At 23.7% G+C, this 16,727-nt stretch overlaps 2 protein-coding genes across 2 annotated transcripts; both read right to left on the reverse strand.

Annotated features, from left to right (window-relative positions):
* Positions 1 to 348: 348 nt before the first annotated feature.
* LOC100873034 (uncharacterized) lies at positions 349 to 8,756 on the reverse strand. Its single transcript, XM_086912589.1, has 11 exons — positions 8,208 to 8,756; positions 8,022 to 8,067; positions 7,780 to 7,919; positions 7,331 to 7,573; positions 6,310 to 6,504; positions 3,143 to 3,209; positions 2,897 to 3,036; positions 1,676 to 1,918; positions 1,235 to 1,435; positions 631 to 778; positions 349 to 491 (listed from the first exon to the last, which is right to left on the reverse strand). The coding sequence occupies exons 1-11, from the start codon at positions 8,260 to 8,262 to the stop codon at positions 413 to 415; spliced, it is 1,557 nt and encodes a 518-aa protein (XP_086768715.1). The 5' UTR covers positions 8,263 to 8,756; the 3' UTR covers positions 349 to 412.
* Positions 8,757 to 9,131: 375 nt separating this feature from the next.
* On the reverse strand, positions 9,132 to 16,133 carry LOC105737398 (uncharacterized). The gene is made up of 14 exons (XM_031920621.2): positions 15,409 to 16,133; positions 15,034 to 15,097; positions 14,810 to 14,949; positions 14,398 to 14,640; positions 13,978 to 14,178; positions 13,699 to 13,831; positions 13,459 to 13,508; positions 11,772 to 11,828; positions 11,316 to 11,373; positions 11,059 to 11,198; positions 10,087 to 10,329; positions 9,722 to 9,922; positions 9,462 to 9,594; positions 9,132 to 9,349 (listed from the first exon to the last, which is right to left on the reverse strand). The coding sequence occupies exons 1-14, from the start codon at positions 15,461 to 15,463 to the stop codon at positions 9,262 to 9,264; spliced, it is 1,806 nt and encodes a 601-aa protein (XP_031776481.2). The 5' UTR covers positions 15,464 to 16,133; the 3' UTR covers positions 9,132 to 9,261.
* Positions 16,134 to 16,727: the final 594 nt, after the last annotated feature.

A 16,727-nucleotide genomic window follows, 5' to 3' on the forward strand; every position in this document is an offset into this window, starting at 1 on the left:
ATATTTATTTGAATAAAAATAAAAATTTATACAGATCAATTAATATTGATTATTATGATTGATCAAGAAAATCAGATCAGATTTTTCAATTTGTTCACAAAAATAATATATTTTTAATCATTTTTTCGTTTATATATGATTTGATGTTATCTCAGATATACACATAAATTTTATCAAGATTATCAATACAAGATTAATACAAAATTGATAATAAAAACAAAATATGTGTATTTAATTTGTGATTATTTATTTATGATATGGTGTTGAACATATAATAATTATTATATTAAACTGCAGATATTTATGCAAATTTTTTTAAAAACATGATTTAAAGAATGGAATTCGAAAATTTCATTTCCAATATAAAATAATATTATAATATAAATATAATCAGTTTAAATAGATAGATATTTTAAAAAGCATTGATAGCTCCATCCACACCTCGACCATACGGACTATTTTCATTTGTTAAAAGATTATAGCTACCCGTCCTAGAATCATTAAAATAATCTATTATAGATAAAAAAAAAATGTTAATACAAATACAATAAGAAGAATTTTAAAAAATTCCTTTTCTTTTTTATGAAGAGAAATTATATAAGAATTAATTAGTGAAAATAAAATACTAACGCATTGCTCGGTGTACTGTATCCCATTGAAACAAATGGAACACCATCACAACCCCAAACTTGGAAATTTGTACACTTGCCAATAAAGGCGGTATTGTTTCTAACTGATTCCGCATAGAGTTCGAAAGATCTTCGATGACTACAAAGATCTGTAACACGTGTAAACGAAAAACATTGAGAAAGTTTTTAGACTCGATTTCTATTTTATTCAATTTTTTTCTATTAAATGATAAAAAATATTTTATAATAATAGAAGTTTGATAATAAAGTAAACTTCATCATAATAATTCATTGAAATGAGCCATAAGAAAAGAAATATCTTTTCTCGTTATCTTATCATTATATCAAAAAATTTCTTAGAAAAAATTTATAATACTTATTAATATTATATCGCATATAAATACAAAAACAAAAACTTTTAAGATCAATTTTTTGATATTTTTTTAAAAGCAGCACTATGTGCTTAATATTCGAAATGAATTGATCATCCGATTATACTATGATCTTGAAATTGAACTGAGAAAATGTTTATCGAAAATTTCAAGAAACGAGTTAAAAAATAAAAAAAGAAAAATTAAAAATTGTGCAAATCTTGTATACAAAACCTTTTGGCGACAGTAGTAAACCGAATGACGGACAACCTGGTTGCGGTCTGTGGCCATAATTAGGATAAAAGTCCACATGACCAATTTTCAGAGCCGTTCCATAGCCACCTTTATCAGTATGTATAACATCTACGAAGACAGCATCAGAGGTACTCAATCGATCATTAAGAAGGTAGAAAAGAGGACCAGCAGGATCTAAACCTGTAAAAGAAATGTTAAATGCATTCAAACATCTTAAAGTCTGGTAATTAAATAGAATCTAAGATACAGGAAAGTTTCAGTCATCGAATAAAAAATTGTACAACACAGAGAAAATTATTTTTTGTATCATTAAGTAATCATTAAACCATTTGATTGAATATTTTTTTTAAATTCTTTAAGATATTACGTTGCGATAAGTTTTTGATTCTCTATCTAATGAAGAAATAAAATGTTCATCACCTGTTATCCTAGAAATTCTGAAGATCGTCTGACGACCGATTCTCCCTGCAATTTGTGCACCAAGTGAATATCCAATTACATGTATCTTTTCTGGATCCACACCGCCCTTCACTAAGCTGTTCAGAGCATCGGCCACAAGTGTGCTGAGTTTTTTCATTGTTATCACGGAAATTGGATAAAGTTGAGCAGCAATATCCCGGTAATCGAGTGCCAAAATATTATCCTCTGTATTCTTTAAATATGCTGCAATAATTCAGGAAAAAATTAATTATTCTTCGAATGACATTGCAATGCAATAGAATATATTATAAAATGAAAATGAAAAGTGAATATTTCATAATTCGATAGTTCTTTTTTTTATTTCATTTATGAGGTATAAGATATTTTTGAAATATTTTAACTTTATTTTAAATTTAGATTTTAAAAGTCATAACAAATAAATAAAAATATGAATTGACGTTTATCTTGATGAAACGATAAAGAGAATTTCATTTCTGAATATATTAATATTTTCATAATACTTCATTTCTGAATATATTAATATTTCATTTATGAATATATTAGCATTTGATACATGTATATTATCTTGCTTATTATATCTATTATAGTACTATAGTTATATAAACATTGCAATTTTTATAAATTACAATATTTTATAAAGCTGTAATAACAATATAATGTAATAACAATAAACCATCATTTAATGTAGCATGAAATAATCAAAAGATTATGTCATCATTACCATTATATTTTTTATATAAGATTTTTTATATAAGATGTATTCGAAAGATTGAAAATCATTTAAGATACATTTTAACCCTGATTTATTTTTCCAATAATTAAAAATTTTTATAATTTTATATTAGACGAATGATCATTTATCGTCAAAGGAATTATTAATATATTTTGTAAATTGGCAAAATGATAATTAATTACTAATAATTCTATAATATTCAATAATTCAATAATCATAATAAAAAGATATGAAAATCAAGTTAATGTTAACTTGATGTGCGAACAGCTGCATTATTGCTGACTTAAAGTGAAGATAACCTTGTGGGAATAACCCTGTTTGATTAAATAAGTGCAAGAAAAATCGCATCAGCTGAATGTAAGTATATTTAGTTTAACTTTTATTACATACACAAGTGAAAACGAGAAATGTAGAAAAAATGTAAAAATATTATTAAATTGTTGATGGAATTTCCATGCATAACTTACCATTCGTTATCATTTTTACATTGTCAGAATTGATGTCATGTCTGTAGCCAGTTATATAGAATGCTAAACTATTATTCTTTTGTATGTGAGATAATAATTGATCAGCATTCCTTACATTTTTATCAATATGAGAACCATCTCTAAAAGAGATAATTATTTCATGATGAATTTTAAGTAAGTAAATTATCGTAGAATTAATTTTTTTTTATAGAATTCGTAAAATTTATGTTGCTTGTAAATAATTACCTTTTATACAAACGTAGGAAAACATTTTTAGTTATGTCTAAATTTTTATTAGTTACATTCGTAGCATCTGTGAACAAAATTGTTAATAACAATTTGTATTACGTTATATTTAAATTTTACCTTAAAATTAAAAAGCTAAAAAAAAAAAGAAAATTTTAAAGTAAAAAATCATGTTTATATAATTCTAATAAATAAATTAAATTAAAATAAATTAAAACGATTTTCTTAAACTGATATTCTTGGATTAATGGACAATAAGATAATTAATAAAAATTCATTAATATGTAATTCCTTAAAATAAAATAATTATATTCTATATGATCATTATTTGTATGAATATGATTTGTACGATTTATCTCAGAATATTTTTTCATCTAAAAATCTATTTTTGACTGAATTTTGAAATATTTTGTGATAAAACTTTTTTTATACGAAATACATTCGTATTTCAGAATTTCAATTTATTGTGAATTTTCCAAATTTAGGACTTTCTTATGATTGTATGATTTGCTAAATTTATTAATAATAATTAAAATAATAATTTCTTCACTTTTTAGTTATTAATTTGTATTTAAATATATAAAAATAAAATTTATTAAGAACTTACCAGTCAATATTAAAGTAAGAAACGCTAAAAAAAAACAGAAATGTATGTTGCCCATGTTCACAGGCGAGTTCAAGACTTTTGATTGCTCATGCAAACTATAAAATTAATTTATTTGAATCCTGAAAATTACGTTTAGTTTATTTTTTAATTTTATTCTTCTAAAATTTCGCGTAAGTATATTATTTCAAAAATATTATTATTATTTAAATGATTCCTGATACTTTCATGAAACAAATTAATCTAATTCTTTCATGAAACAGATTAATCTAACATAGTACTTACGTATTTTTAAAATCAATTATATATTAATTTTTTTTAATTAATCATTAAAAATATAAATAATTAAACAAAAATGGTTGAAATTATTGTTTTCAATCAATTGCTTGTTTACCAGAAACTGATCGATTTTCTTTTTTTCGAGACTTAAATATCATATTCTTAATCATTTTCCTGTTATATAATTCATTCTTATCTGAGATCTTATTAATTTTATCTTAATTATCAGTACGAACTTCTTTCGATATTTAAAAATGTATTCCATCAATATTGCACTTAATTATATTATTTTTCATAAATTATAGTTCGGAATTGAAGTAATAGTTGATGATTCATTCATTCGAATCGTTTGGATATTATGATTTTTCAATACAAAATTTGCAAAAAATATTTAATTTAACAATGTCTTGATGGATTTGCAGCATTAAAAAAATAGATGCACTTATTTTCTATTTTCATAAGGAAAACAAAAATTATTAAAAATTCTTAAGAATTTTTATTTTACACCAATAATAATTATTTATTTTACACCAATAGATAAAGCATACCAATAATATGATGTCTATTTCAAAATTTTATATTTACATATTTTAAAAAGGAAACATTTTCAAGAAAAATATTAAATTCAAAAGTTTGAAAAGAGAATAATATTTATCCTATTTATTTTTTATTCATTTTCAAAGTTTGTTCGAATAATGATTTATTTAAAGATCAAGTCCCATTTCTTAATACTACAAATATTTATCTTATGAAAAAAGAAAAGAATGAAAAATAATTCTTGTATTTAGCATTTTTTCTGAAAATTTCTTCTTATAATATTTAAATGTAAATTTTTCCAATGAATATCTCGTGAATAATGAAAGATATGATAAATGATAGTATTGATGAATCAAATTCGTTTGATCTTTCGAAAGTTGAAGAGAGTGATTAAAATTATCGGTGATTCACGAAAATGTGGATATACAATTCCAAACTGTTATCAAAAAGGGAAAAAATAATAACGATATCGATACAAGTGAGAAATATATTTTTATGATAAAGTATAAATATGAATTCTGAGTATTTACGTGAAGATTTTGAATGGATTATACGTGTAAAGTGATTAAAAAAGAGAGAATAATAATTTAAAAGAAAAAAAAAAATAGAAACATTATACATTTATATTATATTATAAATAATAAAGACAAATTTACAAAATTAATCAATTTATTTTATCTAAATCTAAATATTTAACACATACACGTAATAACATTTATGCAAATCATGTAATAAATATAATCACTTTTGATAAATAAAATATCCTATTCATCATCGATTCTCCACTCCACTGTAGCCTCGACCATAGGGACTATGTGCATTTGTTACGAGATCATAATTACCTTTTCTAAAAGTATGATAATCAAATCAGAAGATAATACAATTAAAAAAGAGGAAAATATGTAAATTTTCCTCGTCTTTCGTATAATTCCTTTTTAAGATATATAAGAATCTTCGTAGTATCAAAGAATCGTAAAACGTATAAAGAACAACGTGGATCATTAAACACAATTAAAAATTAATGAAGAAATTATACTAACGCGTTTTTAGGTGTAGCGTATCCCATTGGAATAAACGAATCGTCACAATCACTTCTGCACTTGCCAATGAAAGCGTTATTATCTGTAACCGATTCCGCATAAAACTCGATAGCTCTACTGTGGCTACAAGTATCTGTAACATGTGTAAATAATGAACGTTTGACGCTCAAATAAGAAAGAAAAAAAAAAAGCACGTTTATTCAATTTTGTGAAATTATGTGAAAATGTTTCGTTAATAACTAATAAAAAAAAAATTTCATACTAATTCACATATATTTATATACATATATATTTGTATATAATATTATGGCTACATAATAATCGGTTCTGTTTCTTTCTACATCTCGAACATCTCGATCCATTTGTCTGATAACAGGCAACTTATTCAATTTGTCCATGACTCTCGTTCTATTTGTCTGACCACTCTAATCCATGATCAATTTATTCCATTTGTCATGACAAATGTCTTGTTTGTATAAAGTATGCGCAAGATATTTGAATATCTTTTCTTACCATTGTAAAAAAAAAACTATTTTTCCTATTTTTCATTTTCTCTTTGTAAATAACATTATTGTACATTTTATTACACAAAAACTTACGTCAAAATGAATTTAACCAATTTATGCTACGATCTCGAAATTATATGGTTTATAGAAAATTCAAAGTATTTGCTCGAAAAATAAGAAGATTAAATATTTTCTACATACTGAAAAATAACGTAGAGATAAGCGGACAGCCCGGTTGCGGTCTACGGCCATTATTTGGATAGAAATCCACATGACCAAGTTGTTTAGGCAATCCAAGGATATACGAATCAGTGTGTATAACATCTACGAAATTAGCATCGAAAGAGTTCAACCGAGAGCTGAAAGCGTAGAATAAAGGACCAGCAGGATCTAAAGCTGTAAAAGAAACTTCGTTCGCATTTAAAAGAACCGCATAGAAAAGAAAAATTTTCAAAAAAAAAAAATACAGGACAGGAAAGGTTATAGTAATTATGCACTATAAAGTAAATAGCATCGATCACCTTGATCTTCGTGTTATCTGTCTAAGTAACTTTTATTGCTTAATTGTCGAGCTCTTATCGAGAAATTTGCAAAAAAAAAAAAAAAATATTGCAGGCGTGTATATATACGCATAGATAGATGCATACATACGATAGCGTGTATGTGTTCCTGTTATCTGTTGCTTTCATAAACACACTGCAATTGACCGGTGTTCAAAATGTATTACGAAGGATTAAAAAATTATTTTCCCTTATGAATTTTAAATTTCTTCGAATGCGAAAATAAATTATAAAATAATCTTTGGACGATCAAAATTATAATAAACGAAATTTTAATCAAATTAGCGATAAGCATTATAGATACTAACATAAGTGTGATGACATAAATTTATACATATCGTTTTAAGCATAACTCTTAAATTATCACAATAGCATGTTAATGTACACATTATCACTCACATATAAGCGAAGTTCTATATATACAAACGTAGCAATCTTCCTAGCAAATATTCTCGAAAATTATAAGAATTCGATGAGATTAGATTCTAAGTTACTTGTCAAGATCAACGTGACCTATAATGAATAATTGAATCGTTAATTATTAAATTAAAAATTATTTTTCATTAAATAGCTTTTCAAAGGATGTCGAGTCAATGAACAGCCTCTTATTCTGCATTTGTTTATAATAATTTGAAGAAGTAAAATGTTAAATAAGTAATAACCTGTTATTCTTGGAATTTTGAATTTCGTTCTACGACCAATTTTCCCTGCAAGATGCGCACCTAGCGAATGTCCAATTAGATGTATCTTTTTTTCGTTCACATCGCCGTCTATCAACGTGTTCAAGGCATTGGCAACAATCGTGCCGAGTTCATTGATTGCCAGCACGGAAATTGGATAAAGATGTTGTGTAATATCCCGATAATCGAGTGCTAAAATATTATCTTGCGTGTTATTTAAATACGCTGCAAAAATTAAAAAAGGAAAAACTAAATATTTTCAAATAACATTGCATAATAATAACAATATAATCGTTTGAATAAACATCGTATAAACATTAAAAACATCGTATCGATTAATCGATTAATTATTTAGATAATAATGAAAAGGAGAAAAATGTGAGATGGAAATATTATTAAACTATCGATCGAATTTCCATTCATAACTTTACCATTAATTATCAGTTTCACGTTGCCAGAATCGATGTTACTCGTGTAACCAGTTATATAGATTACTAAATTATTATCCTTTTGTATGTAAGGTAACAATTCATCGGTATTCTTTACATTTTTATCAATATGAGATCCATCCCTGAAGAGAACAATCACTTAAAGGTGAATTTTAAACGTGCATGTAAATCGATTTTTTTGTTTCGTTCAATTCATTAATTTCACGTTGCTTGTAAATAATTACCTGTTATACAAACGCAAGAAAACATTTTTAGTTGTGAATGTACCATCTGTGAACAAAGTTAATCCCAATATTATTTAAAACTTATATTATTGTTATCTTAATACTGCTAAAAAAAAAAAAGAAAAGAAAAGAAAAGAAACTCTTAAAATTAAAAATCGTGAAAAATAAAACCTATCAAAAACTTACTTATCGATAGAAAGGTGGGAAACAGTAGAAAAAGAGAGAAATGAATGTTGCCCATGTTCAAAGTGAATCAAATCTTATTATGCTTATGCGATACGTAGATTAATTTATTTAATTACGTAGATTAATTTTTAAAGTTGCATTCACTATATTTTTTTTAACTTCAATTATTACATCGTTTTAAATTTTTTTGCACCATTAAATATGTAAATATTAACGTTAAAAATATGAATAATTTGCAATTATGTACGATTAAACTATTTCCGCTTGCTTCTTATAAAATGATCAATTTCCCTGTTTACTGAGACTTAAATATCATATTCTTCATCATTCTCTCATTATATAATTCAATCTTACTTCTGACCTTGTTAAATTTATCTCAATTATTGTTTTTTCTTTTTTATTTGAAAACGTATGCATATGTATATGATATTTATTGTATTTTGTGTTTCATTGTAGCATGTTTATATCGATTATAATGCATCGTTCGAAATAAAAATAATAGTTGGTAATATATTTTTCGGAATATATGTGTATATGCACACGTTATTTAATTATTAAAATTACGTTAGAATTCTCGTAATGGAACGAGGAAAATACGAGATTCAAAAAAAATATAATTGAAAAATTTTAATTCAGCAAGATCGAATAAGTTTTGCAATTGGAATATTGATTTATCATTACAATAATAATCATTGACAAAGAAGCGTTAAAAATATCGATCATTAAAATATTTTCTTAAACTCAGCCAATTAAATCTCTTGAATTGAAAAATATTTTCATCATCTTATTAATTAAATGAGAAGTTGCGTATATACGGAAGATTCGCAAACAAATTTTGCATATTGCTTTCGTCATTCATTTTATACTCAGAATTCTTTATAAAATTAAATTCACTTCACTTGCATGTACAAAAAAATATACAAAATTAATACATATTATAATTATTTTGCAATACATATACAATATAATTTTTAATATATAATACTTTTATGTATCTATTATAATAATAAATATGATAAATAGAATCAATTTATACATAAGTAGATACAATGTGCTACACATCATTGATTATGATACGAGTCCCATCGTAACCTCGACCATAGGGAGTTTGTGCATTTGTGAAAACATCATAATTACCCTTTCTAAAAAAAAAATATATAATAATCATGATTTAAAGTTATCAGGAAATAATACAATTTAAGGAAAGAGAAAATATATAAATTTTCTTTTTTTTTAAATGAAAATTTTACTAACACGTTGCTAGGTGTAGCGTATCCCATTGGAGCAAATACATTGTTACAATGATTTCTGCATTTGCCTATGAAGGCGTTATTGACTCTAATCGATTCCGCATAATACTCGATAGATCTTTTGTGGCTACAAATATCTATAATATACAATGATGAAATAAGCAAAACTATATTATGAATTATTGAACTTAAAAATTGATTAATCGAAAGTAACGAATCATTTAAAAACTAAAAAAAATTAAGAGCCATGTGTGTTGTACAAACCTATCAACAATAATATCAGATTAGTTGACGTACAGCCTGGCTGCGGTCTGATACCATAATTAACATAAAAATCTACGTGGCCAATTTCTTTAGCGAGTCCCAAGATACCCATATCGGTGTGTATAACGTCTACGAATTTAGCATCAGAATTTCTCAAATGAGAATTGAGAATGTAGAATAAAGGACCAGCAGGATCTAAAGCTGTAAGAAGAAAAGAGTTCGTTTGCATTTATCGAAAACTGATAAGGAAAAAAGACGAATAGAGAAGTAAAAGTTACGAATCATCGAATGTATTTCGAAAAATCGTTTAAAAAACAAAAAAGATTATTTTTCATTGATTAACTTCTTTGAAAAATAAATGATACCTGTTATCCTGGGAATTTTGAATTTCGTTTTACGACCAATTTTTGCTGCAAGCTGTGCACCTAATGAGTGTCCGATTATATGTATCTTTTCTGGATCCACACCTTTGTCTACTATGCTGTTCAAAGCATTGGCCACAAATTCACCAAGTACGTTGATTGCAATCGTAGAAATTAAATAAGCCTGATATGTAATATTCCGATAATCAAGTGCTAGGATATTATCCTGCGTATTATTTAAATATGCTGCAATAATTTGGAGAGGTCTATATTAGATAGAAATTTTCAAATAATGCATCGTATGTAATGCAATTTTCACGTATGTATTACGTGAAAATTAACTGATAAATAATAAATAATTTTATTAAAAGGCTGTCACTGATATTGATTCTTTAATCAATTAATTCTAGAAATAAATGAATTATAATTATAATATATTTAATATTTAATGTTTAATCAGTTAATAATCTAGTTAATATTTAATATTTAAAAATTTCTTGTCTGTTCCGATAAATAAATTTCAAGTTTCATTAGCGTTAAATAATTCGATAAAGTTTCAAGGAATTTGTACTTTTTTAAACGTTTTACACAGAAAACCGATAGAAAATTTTATTTTATTTTATTTTGATCTTGATAAATTTATCGTTAAATAAGAATTTGTATACAATAATGCATAATCTGTTATTGAAGATATTATTTAATATATTTTAAATTACTAATATATTTTACATCAAATAGCAAAATAGTAATTTAATCTTTTAATATTACAAAATAAAAAAAATGTTATTGATTTATAATATAGCTGCAAATCATGTAAGATAATTTTAAGACAAAGACTTATACAAATTATATAAACTTATTAATTAGCATTTTGTTTAATTTCTATTGCATGTATAAATAATGAGGAAAAAAAATATAAAAATATATAACTAAAAATAAATAAAATTAAATTGATTTATATTTATAATAATTTACCATTCGTAATTAGTTTCACGTCATCACAATCAATGTCACACCAATAACCAGGTATATAAAACACTATACTATTATTCTTTTGTATGTAAAATAACAATTGATCAATATTTTTTAGATTTTTATCAATATAAAATCCATTCCTAAAAAAAGGAAACAATTACTTGATAAAATTTAGATATGCAAGTAAATTAAATTAGAATTAATTTTTTTTTCATTCAATTCATTAATTTTATATTAATTAAATTAAATACTAATACCTGTTATATAAACGCAAGAAAACATTTTTAACTATATGTAAATTGTTAGTCGCTGCATCTATGAACAATTTCAAAATTAATTCATATTATAATTAACAATTTATTATACATATAAAACTAAAAAGGAAATTTTTAAAAAATCAAAAATCGTGTTTACATATTTTTGATAAATAATTTTAAATAAAATGAAATAATTTTTAAACAAATAATGAATTTTGATTATTTTAAAAATATTTAAAATATTTTATTTGATAATAAAATTTTATACGTGTAAGGAATGTATTCTAAACTTGAAAAATTCAAATTTTTCTGAATTTCTCAGTTTCAAAAATTTTCCTATTATTTCCAATAATTATCGGATTTATTAATAACAATTATGCAATGATAATTAATTTCCTTTTTAAGTTTTTAACTTTGTTTTTAAATATCTAAAAATAAAATCTATCAAAAACTTACCTGATAGAAAAATAAAGAATACTAGCAAAAAATAAATCTTGATCATGTTCATAGTTTAATTGCTCTACAAATAAAATCACTTTATTTAAGACAAATCAAAATTATTACATTTTTTTAGCTCTATTTTTTTAACATGTCAAATAAGTATAGTATTTAAAAATACTATTAATAATACTATTAATATTATTATATATGAATTTTTTTCAAATAACTATTTACTTATATATCACATGATACAATATGACAATGGGTGAGATTGACAAATCAGAATGATTTGAACTTTTGGAAATTGAAAAGAATGATTAAAATTATCGGTAATTCACAAAAATATGGACATAAAATTCTGAATTGTTATCAGAATAAAATGATATTAGAATGACATAGGAATATTTATAATTTTTTATATTTTACGAAGTAGAAAGTAAATTTTTATAATAAAATATAAATGTTATTAAATCTTAAGAATCTAAAAACAATCCTAAAAATACGTAAGAATGTTTACGTAAGGACTTTGAATGGATTGCATTACATAACTTAAGCTTTATTATAATTTTTTTAGTAAATGCATAAAATATTTTTAACATTTAAATTATTTTCGATGTAATACGCGGAGAATATGACGATACTCTTAGAAATTTAAATATAATGCCATGTCCAATGGAAATACTTTTATTAAATCGATATTATTAATATATTTCTTTTTAATCAATCATCTCATATTTACAACAATTGTACAATCATAAAATATTTTCAATTTTTAATAATTGTGATGATTATATTGAAATAAATTATAATATTATTATGATATATATTATATATTATTAAAATGATAATTATGATATCATTATATGTTATTAAAATGTATTTACCTTTAAAAGAAACTGCAAAATCGTTGTAAATACGATTAATTGTAATTTAATAACACGAAACTCATTTCTATCTGGTTTGCAAATAATCACAAGTCAATTGTTGCATATAATCTTATATATCTTGTATATAATTCTTCTCTGAAGATAGAACGTGCAAGGATTCTCTCACAACTAAATTATTTGCAGATTTCTATGTATGATAATGATATCTTTATGATGAGGAAAAAAACTGGTAAAAGAGAATTATAAAAAATAATGTATATAGTTCTACATATAAAAACTGAAATGCACGAAAAATAAAAGAAAAAGTGATCAAGATATATAAGATATATAAGATATATAAGTGATCAAGGTATAAAACAAAAGAGGAAATAGATATTTAAAAATATCAGATATAAAAATATATGATGATAAATTTTAAGATAAAAATTATTATTAGAATAGAGAGCAGAAATTTAACTAAAGAGTTGCGTTATACGATGTTTTTCAATTTTTTTCTAGCTGGAATTGGCACATTATGCATTATATGAAAGATTGGGGAAGAAATTTTGCACACATGACTTCATTCGTTACTTTATATTTATATAGAATTATTATTTACAGAAGAAAATTGATACACAACAACTTGATTGATAACAAATACTAAAACCTATAATATCATATATTTCATAATAAAACTTATTGTTAATCATTTAGATCTTAATATAAATATTTAAAGATGAAATAAAATTTTTGTCTGTGAGATACAATAAATATAATCAATTTAAATACAGATAAATATCCTGTGTTCTATGAAATATTGAATATTCCTTTTAAGCCTCGGCCATATGGACTACGTTCATTTGTTAAGAGGTTATAGTTACCTCTCCTGAAAGTATAATAATGATTATCTAAATTTTCCTTTTCCTTTTCCATTTTCGCCCCCCTCCTTCCCCTCCTGCCCAAATTCAAAGAGAGGTATACGAAAAAAAAATTCTTATATATAAAATCTTAAAGTACAGAAGAAACAGAATGAGTGGTTAAAAAAATTGTTGAAAATTAATGAAAATTATACTAACGCGTTGCTAGGTGTAGAATATCCCATTGGAATAAATGAAGTATCCTTACAATTTCTACACTTAGCGATGAAGGCATTATTGTTTTTAACTGATTCCGCATAATACTCGAAAGATCTACTGTGACTACAAAAATCTGTAACATATGAGGTGAAATAATCGAATTATATTACGAATCGTTGAACTGTTGAAATTAAAAATTGTTTATCAAAAAAATTCCAAATGACAAATCGAAATTCGAAAAAATAAAGAAATTAAAAACCATACATGCATCGTACAAACCTTCTACCGACAATAATGGGCCAATTATTTTACAACCTGGTTGCGGTCTATAACCATAATTAGGAAAGAAGTCTACATGTCCAACTTTTATAGCCAATCCATATAAACCCATATCAGTGTGTATAACATCCACAAATTTAGCATCGGAGGAAGTTATATGAGAATCGACAAAATAATATAAAGGACCAGCAGGATCTAAGGCTGTAAAAAAAAATTTAAACATCCTATTTAAACAATGTATTAATAAGATAATAATTGATAGGATAATAAATAAAAAGTTCTAAATTATTTTCTATCATGAGTATCAAATTTCAATTCAAAAAATGTTATTTTTTAATTCTTTAAAAGATTAATCGAATTAATAGAACTTTTTTCTCTGCATTTAATTATGTTATTTAAGAAAAAATATTCATAAATGACCTGTTATCCTTGGAATTTTGAAGTTCGTTTTACGACCTATTCTCGCTGCAAGTTGCGCACCTAATGAATGTCCAATTAAATGTATCTTTTCTGGGTTTATGCCATTATTCACTAAACTGTTCAGAGCATTGGCTATAAATGTGCTCAGTTGATTAATTGTTATCACGGAAATTAGATAAATTTGATTTGTAATTTCCCGATAATCGAGTGCTAAAATATTATCTTGCGTATTATATAAATATGCTGCAACGAATCAAAGAAAAATTGAGAATTAATTGTTTATCAAATAACAATTAAGAAAGACATAAAATCATCATTAAATGTAATATCATATTTTAATGAGAATAGTTTAATAAAAAAGAAAAAACATGATATTACGAAATATGTTGATATTAACGAATTTTCCACTTACCATTCGTTATCATTTTCACATTGTCAGAATCGATGTCATACGTATAACCAGTTAAATAGAATACTAAATTGTTATCCTTTTGTATGTAAGGTAATAATTCATTAGTATTCCTTATATTTTTATCAATATGAGAGCCATTTCTAAAAAAGATAATCACTTGATGAAATTTAAATATACATATAACTGTAAAATTTTTTTATTTCATTAATTTTAATTGTAATTACCTATTATATAAACGCAAAAAAACATTTTTAGTTAAATATAAATTGTCAGTCATATTCACAGCATCTGTGAACAAAATTAATTTTCAAAATTATTAACTGTGTATTACATTACAGTGGTAAAAAGGAAAACTAAAATAAAAAATTTTATATCTATATACTTTTGATAAATAAATTGAATGATTCTTAAATAAAAAATGAATTTCAATCATTTTATCAATAAAACTTTGTACATGTATGGAACATATTCTACAAATATTTCTAAATTTCACAGTTTCAAAACTTTTACTAATAATTATTTATTGATATAATAATTTATTCATTTTTTTTTTATTATTTTCAAATATGAAGAAATAAAATGTAAAATCAAGCATTTACCTGCCGAAAAAAAAGTAAAAAATACTAGGAAAATACAGAAACAAACATTAATCATATTCAGATAGATGAATTAAATCTTGTGATCACTATAAATTATAAATTAATTTATTTAATTTATTAATTATTTAATAAATTTTTATAATTGAATTCACTTTTCTTCACTATTCTTTTATCTTTATTTTTTCTTTTCTATATTATTATATTTCAATGTGTGCTGTAAATATTTGAAAACAAAACAAAAAATTCTTAATTTACAATTCAGTATTTTTGAAGAATTGATTCCAAGATTTTTGATGAATAACATTGAATGTTATTTTATTTATCTATATGCATATTCGTATATGTGTTACACGCAATGTTTTTCTATATGAGATTACACTTTCAATCACTTTGATCACTAATTGTACAACAAGAATAATATTATTATAATTATATTCGCAAAATTATAAAAAATTTATTTTAAATTGTACACTTGAACGCAAATTTTTTAAATCAAAAATAAATGATTATTATTGCTATGAAAATGCTATTGTTTTATATTAATTTTATAAACACTTTAGCAACAATATTTTTATAAATTTTATATATTATACACGATACTTGATCTAATTATCACCAATATTTTTTACAGAATATTGTAGAAGATCGTGTGATGGATGAACAAATTACACTGACTTTTGTAAAAGTATCTTTTCGTAAAAGTATTATAGATCAACAAACGCAGACTTATATACACGAATGAATGTTTCATACTATGACTAAATCTAATCAAAACTGGAACTGAAAACGCTATACTAACGTCTAGTAAACTAAAAACTGGTTACGCTATACACTAACTTTAGTAAGTAAAATCTTTCACAGAATCCGCAAATTTACATTGTGATCTTGAATACCTTGAAATGTTCTGAAGGTCAGAACACATTCAAATATAACTTTTTAAATTAGATTGAAATTAATTCTAAAAAAAATTCTAATTCATTAATTCTAATGATGATATAAATGATAATATAATTGATAATAATAAACAATAATCTATAATCTATAATCTATTATACATACAATAGTAACAATAGTAAATAAGTAAATAATAAATAAGTTAAATAATAAGTTAAATAAATAATAAGTTAAATAGTAAAATTGAATAATAAGTTAAATTTACTTTCGATAAATATCTATGCATTTAATTATAATTGATGTCTTTTTTTGTTCACCAATGGTTATTAAAGTTTATATTATACTTTTAAATATTTGTCCCATTGATATAAATAAAACTTATTCATTATTTATTCATTAACTTATGCAAATTTTATTTAAAGTTT

This window comes from Apis florea, unplaced genomic scaffold (assembly GCF_048593485.1).
Source record: "Apis florea isolate Af1SG1 unplaced genomic scaffold, ASM4859348v1 contig_3391_pilon, whole genome shotgun sequence".
Classification (NCBI taxonomy): Eukaryota; Metazoa; Arthropoda; class Insecta; order Hymenoptera; family Apidae; genus Apis; species Apis florea.

What these genes read in the sequence shown, in the direction of transcription:
- LOC100873034 (XM_086912589.1), bottom strand. Translation starts at nt 8,262, where the DNA reads ATGGGCAACATTCATTTCTCTCTTTTTCTACTGTTTCCCACCTTTCTA. An exon ending in TTTACTACTGTCGCCAAAAG is followed by an intron (nt 779 to 1,234) that starts GTTTTGTATACA and finishes CACGTGTTACAG; the next exon opens with ATCTTTGTAGTCATCGAAGA. An exon ending in TACAGTACACCGAGCAATGC is followed by an intron (nt 492 to 630) that starts GTTAGTATTTTA and finishes TAATGATTCTAG; the next exon opens with GACGGGTAGCTATAATCTTT.
- LOC105737398 (XM_031920621.2), bottom strand. Translation starts at nt 15,463, where the DNA reads ATGATTAATGTTTGTTTCTGTATTTTCCTAGTATTTTTTACTTTTTTT. An exon ending in TTTTACTTTTTTTTCGGCAG is followed by an intron (nt 15,098 to 15,408) that starts GTAAATGCTTGA and finishes TTTTGTTCACAG; the next exon opens with ATGCTGTGAATATGACTGAC. An exon ending in CCCATTATTGTCGGTAGAAG is followed by an intron (nt 13,832 to 13,977) that starts GTTTGTACGATG and finishes CATATGTTACAG; the next exon opens with ATTTTTGTAGTCACAGTAGA.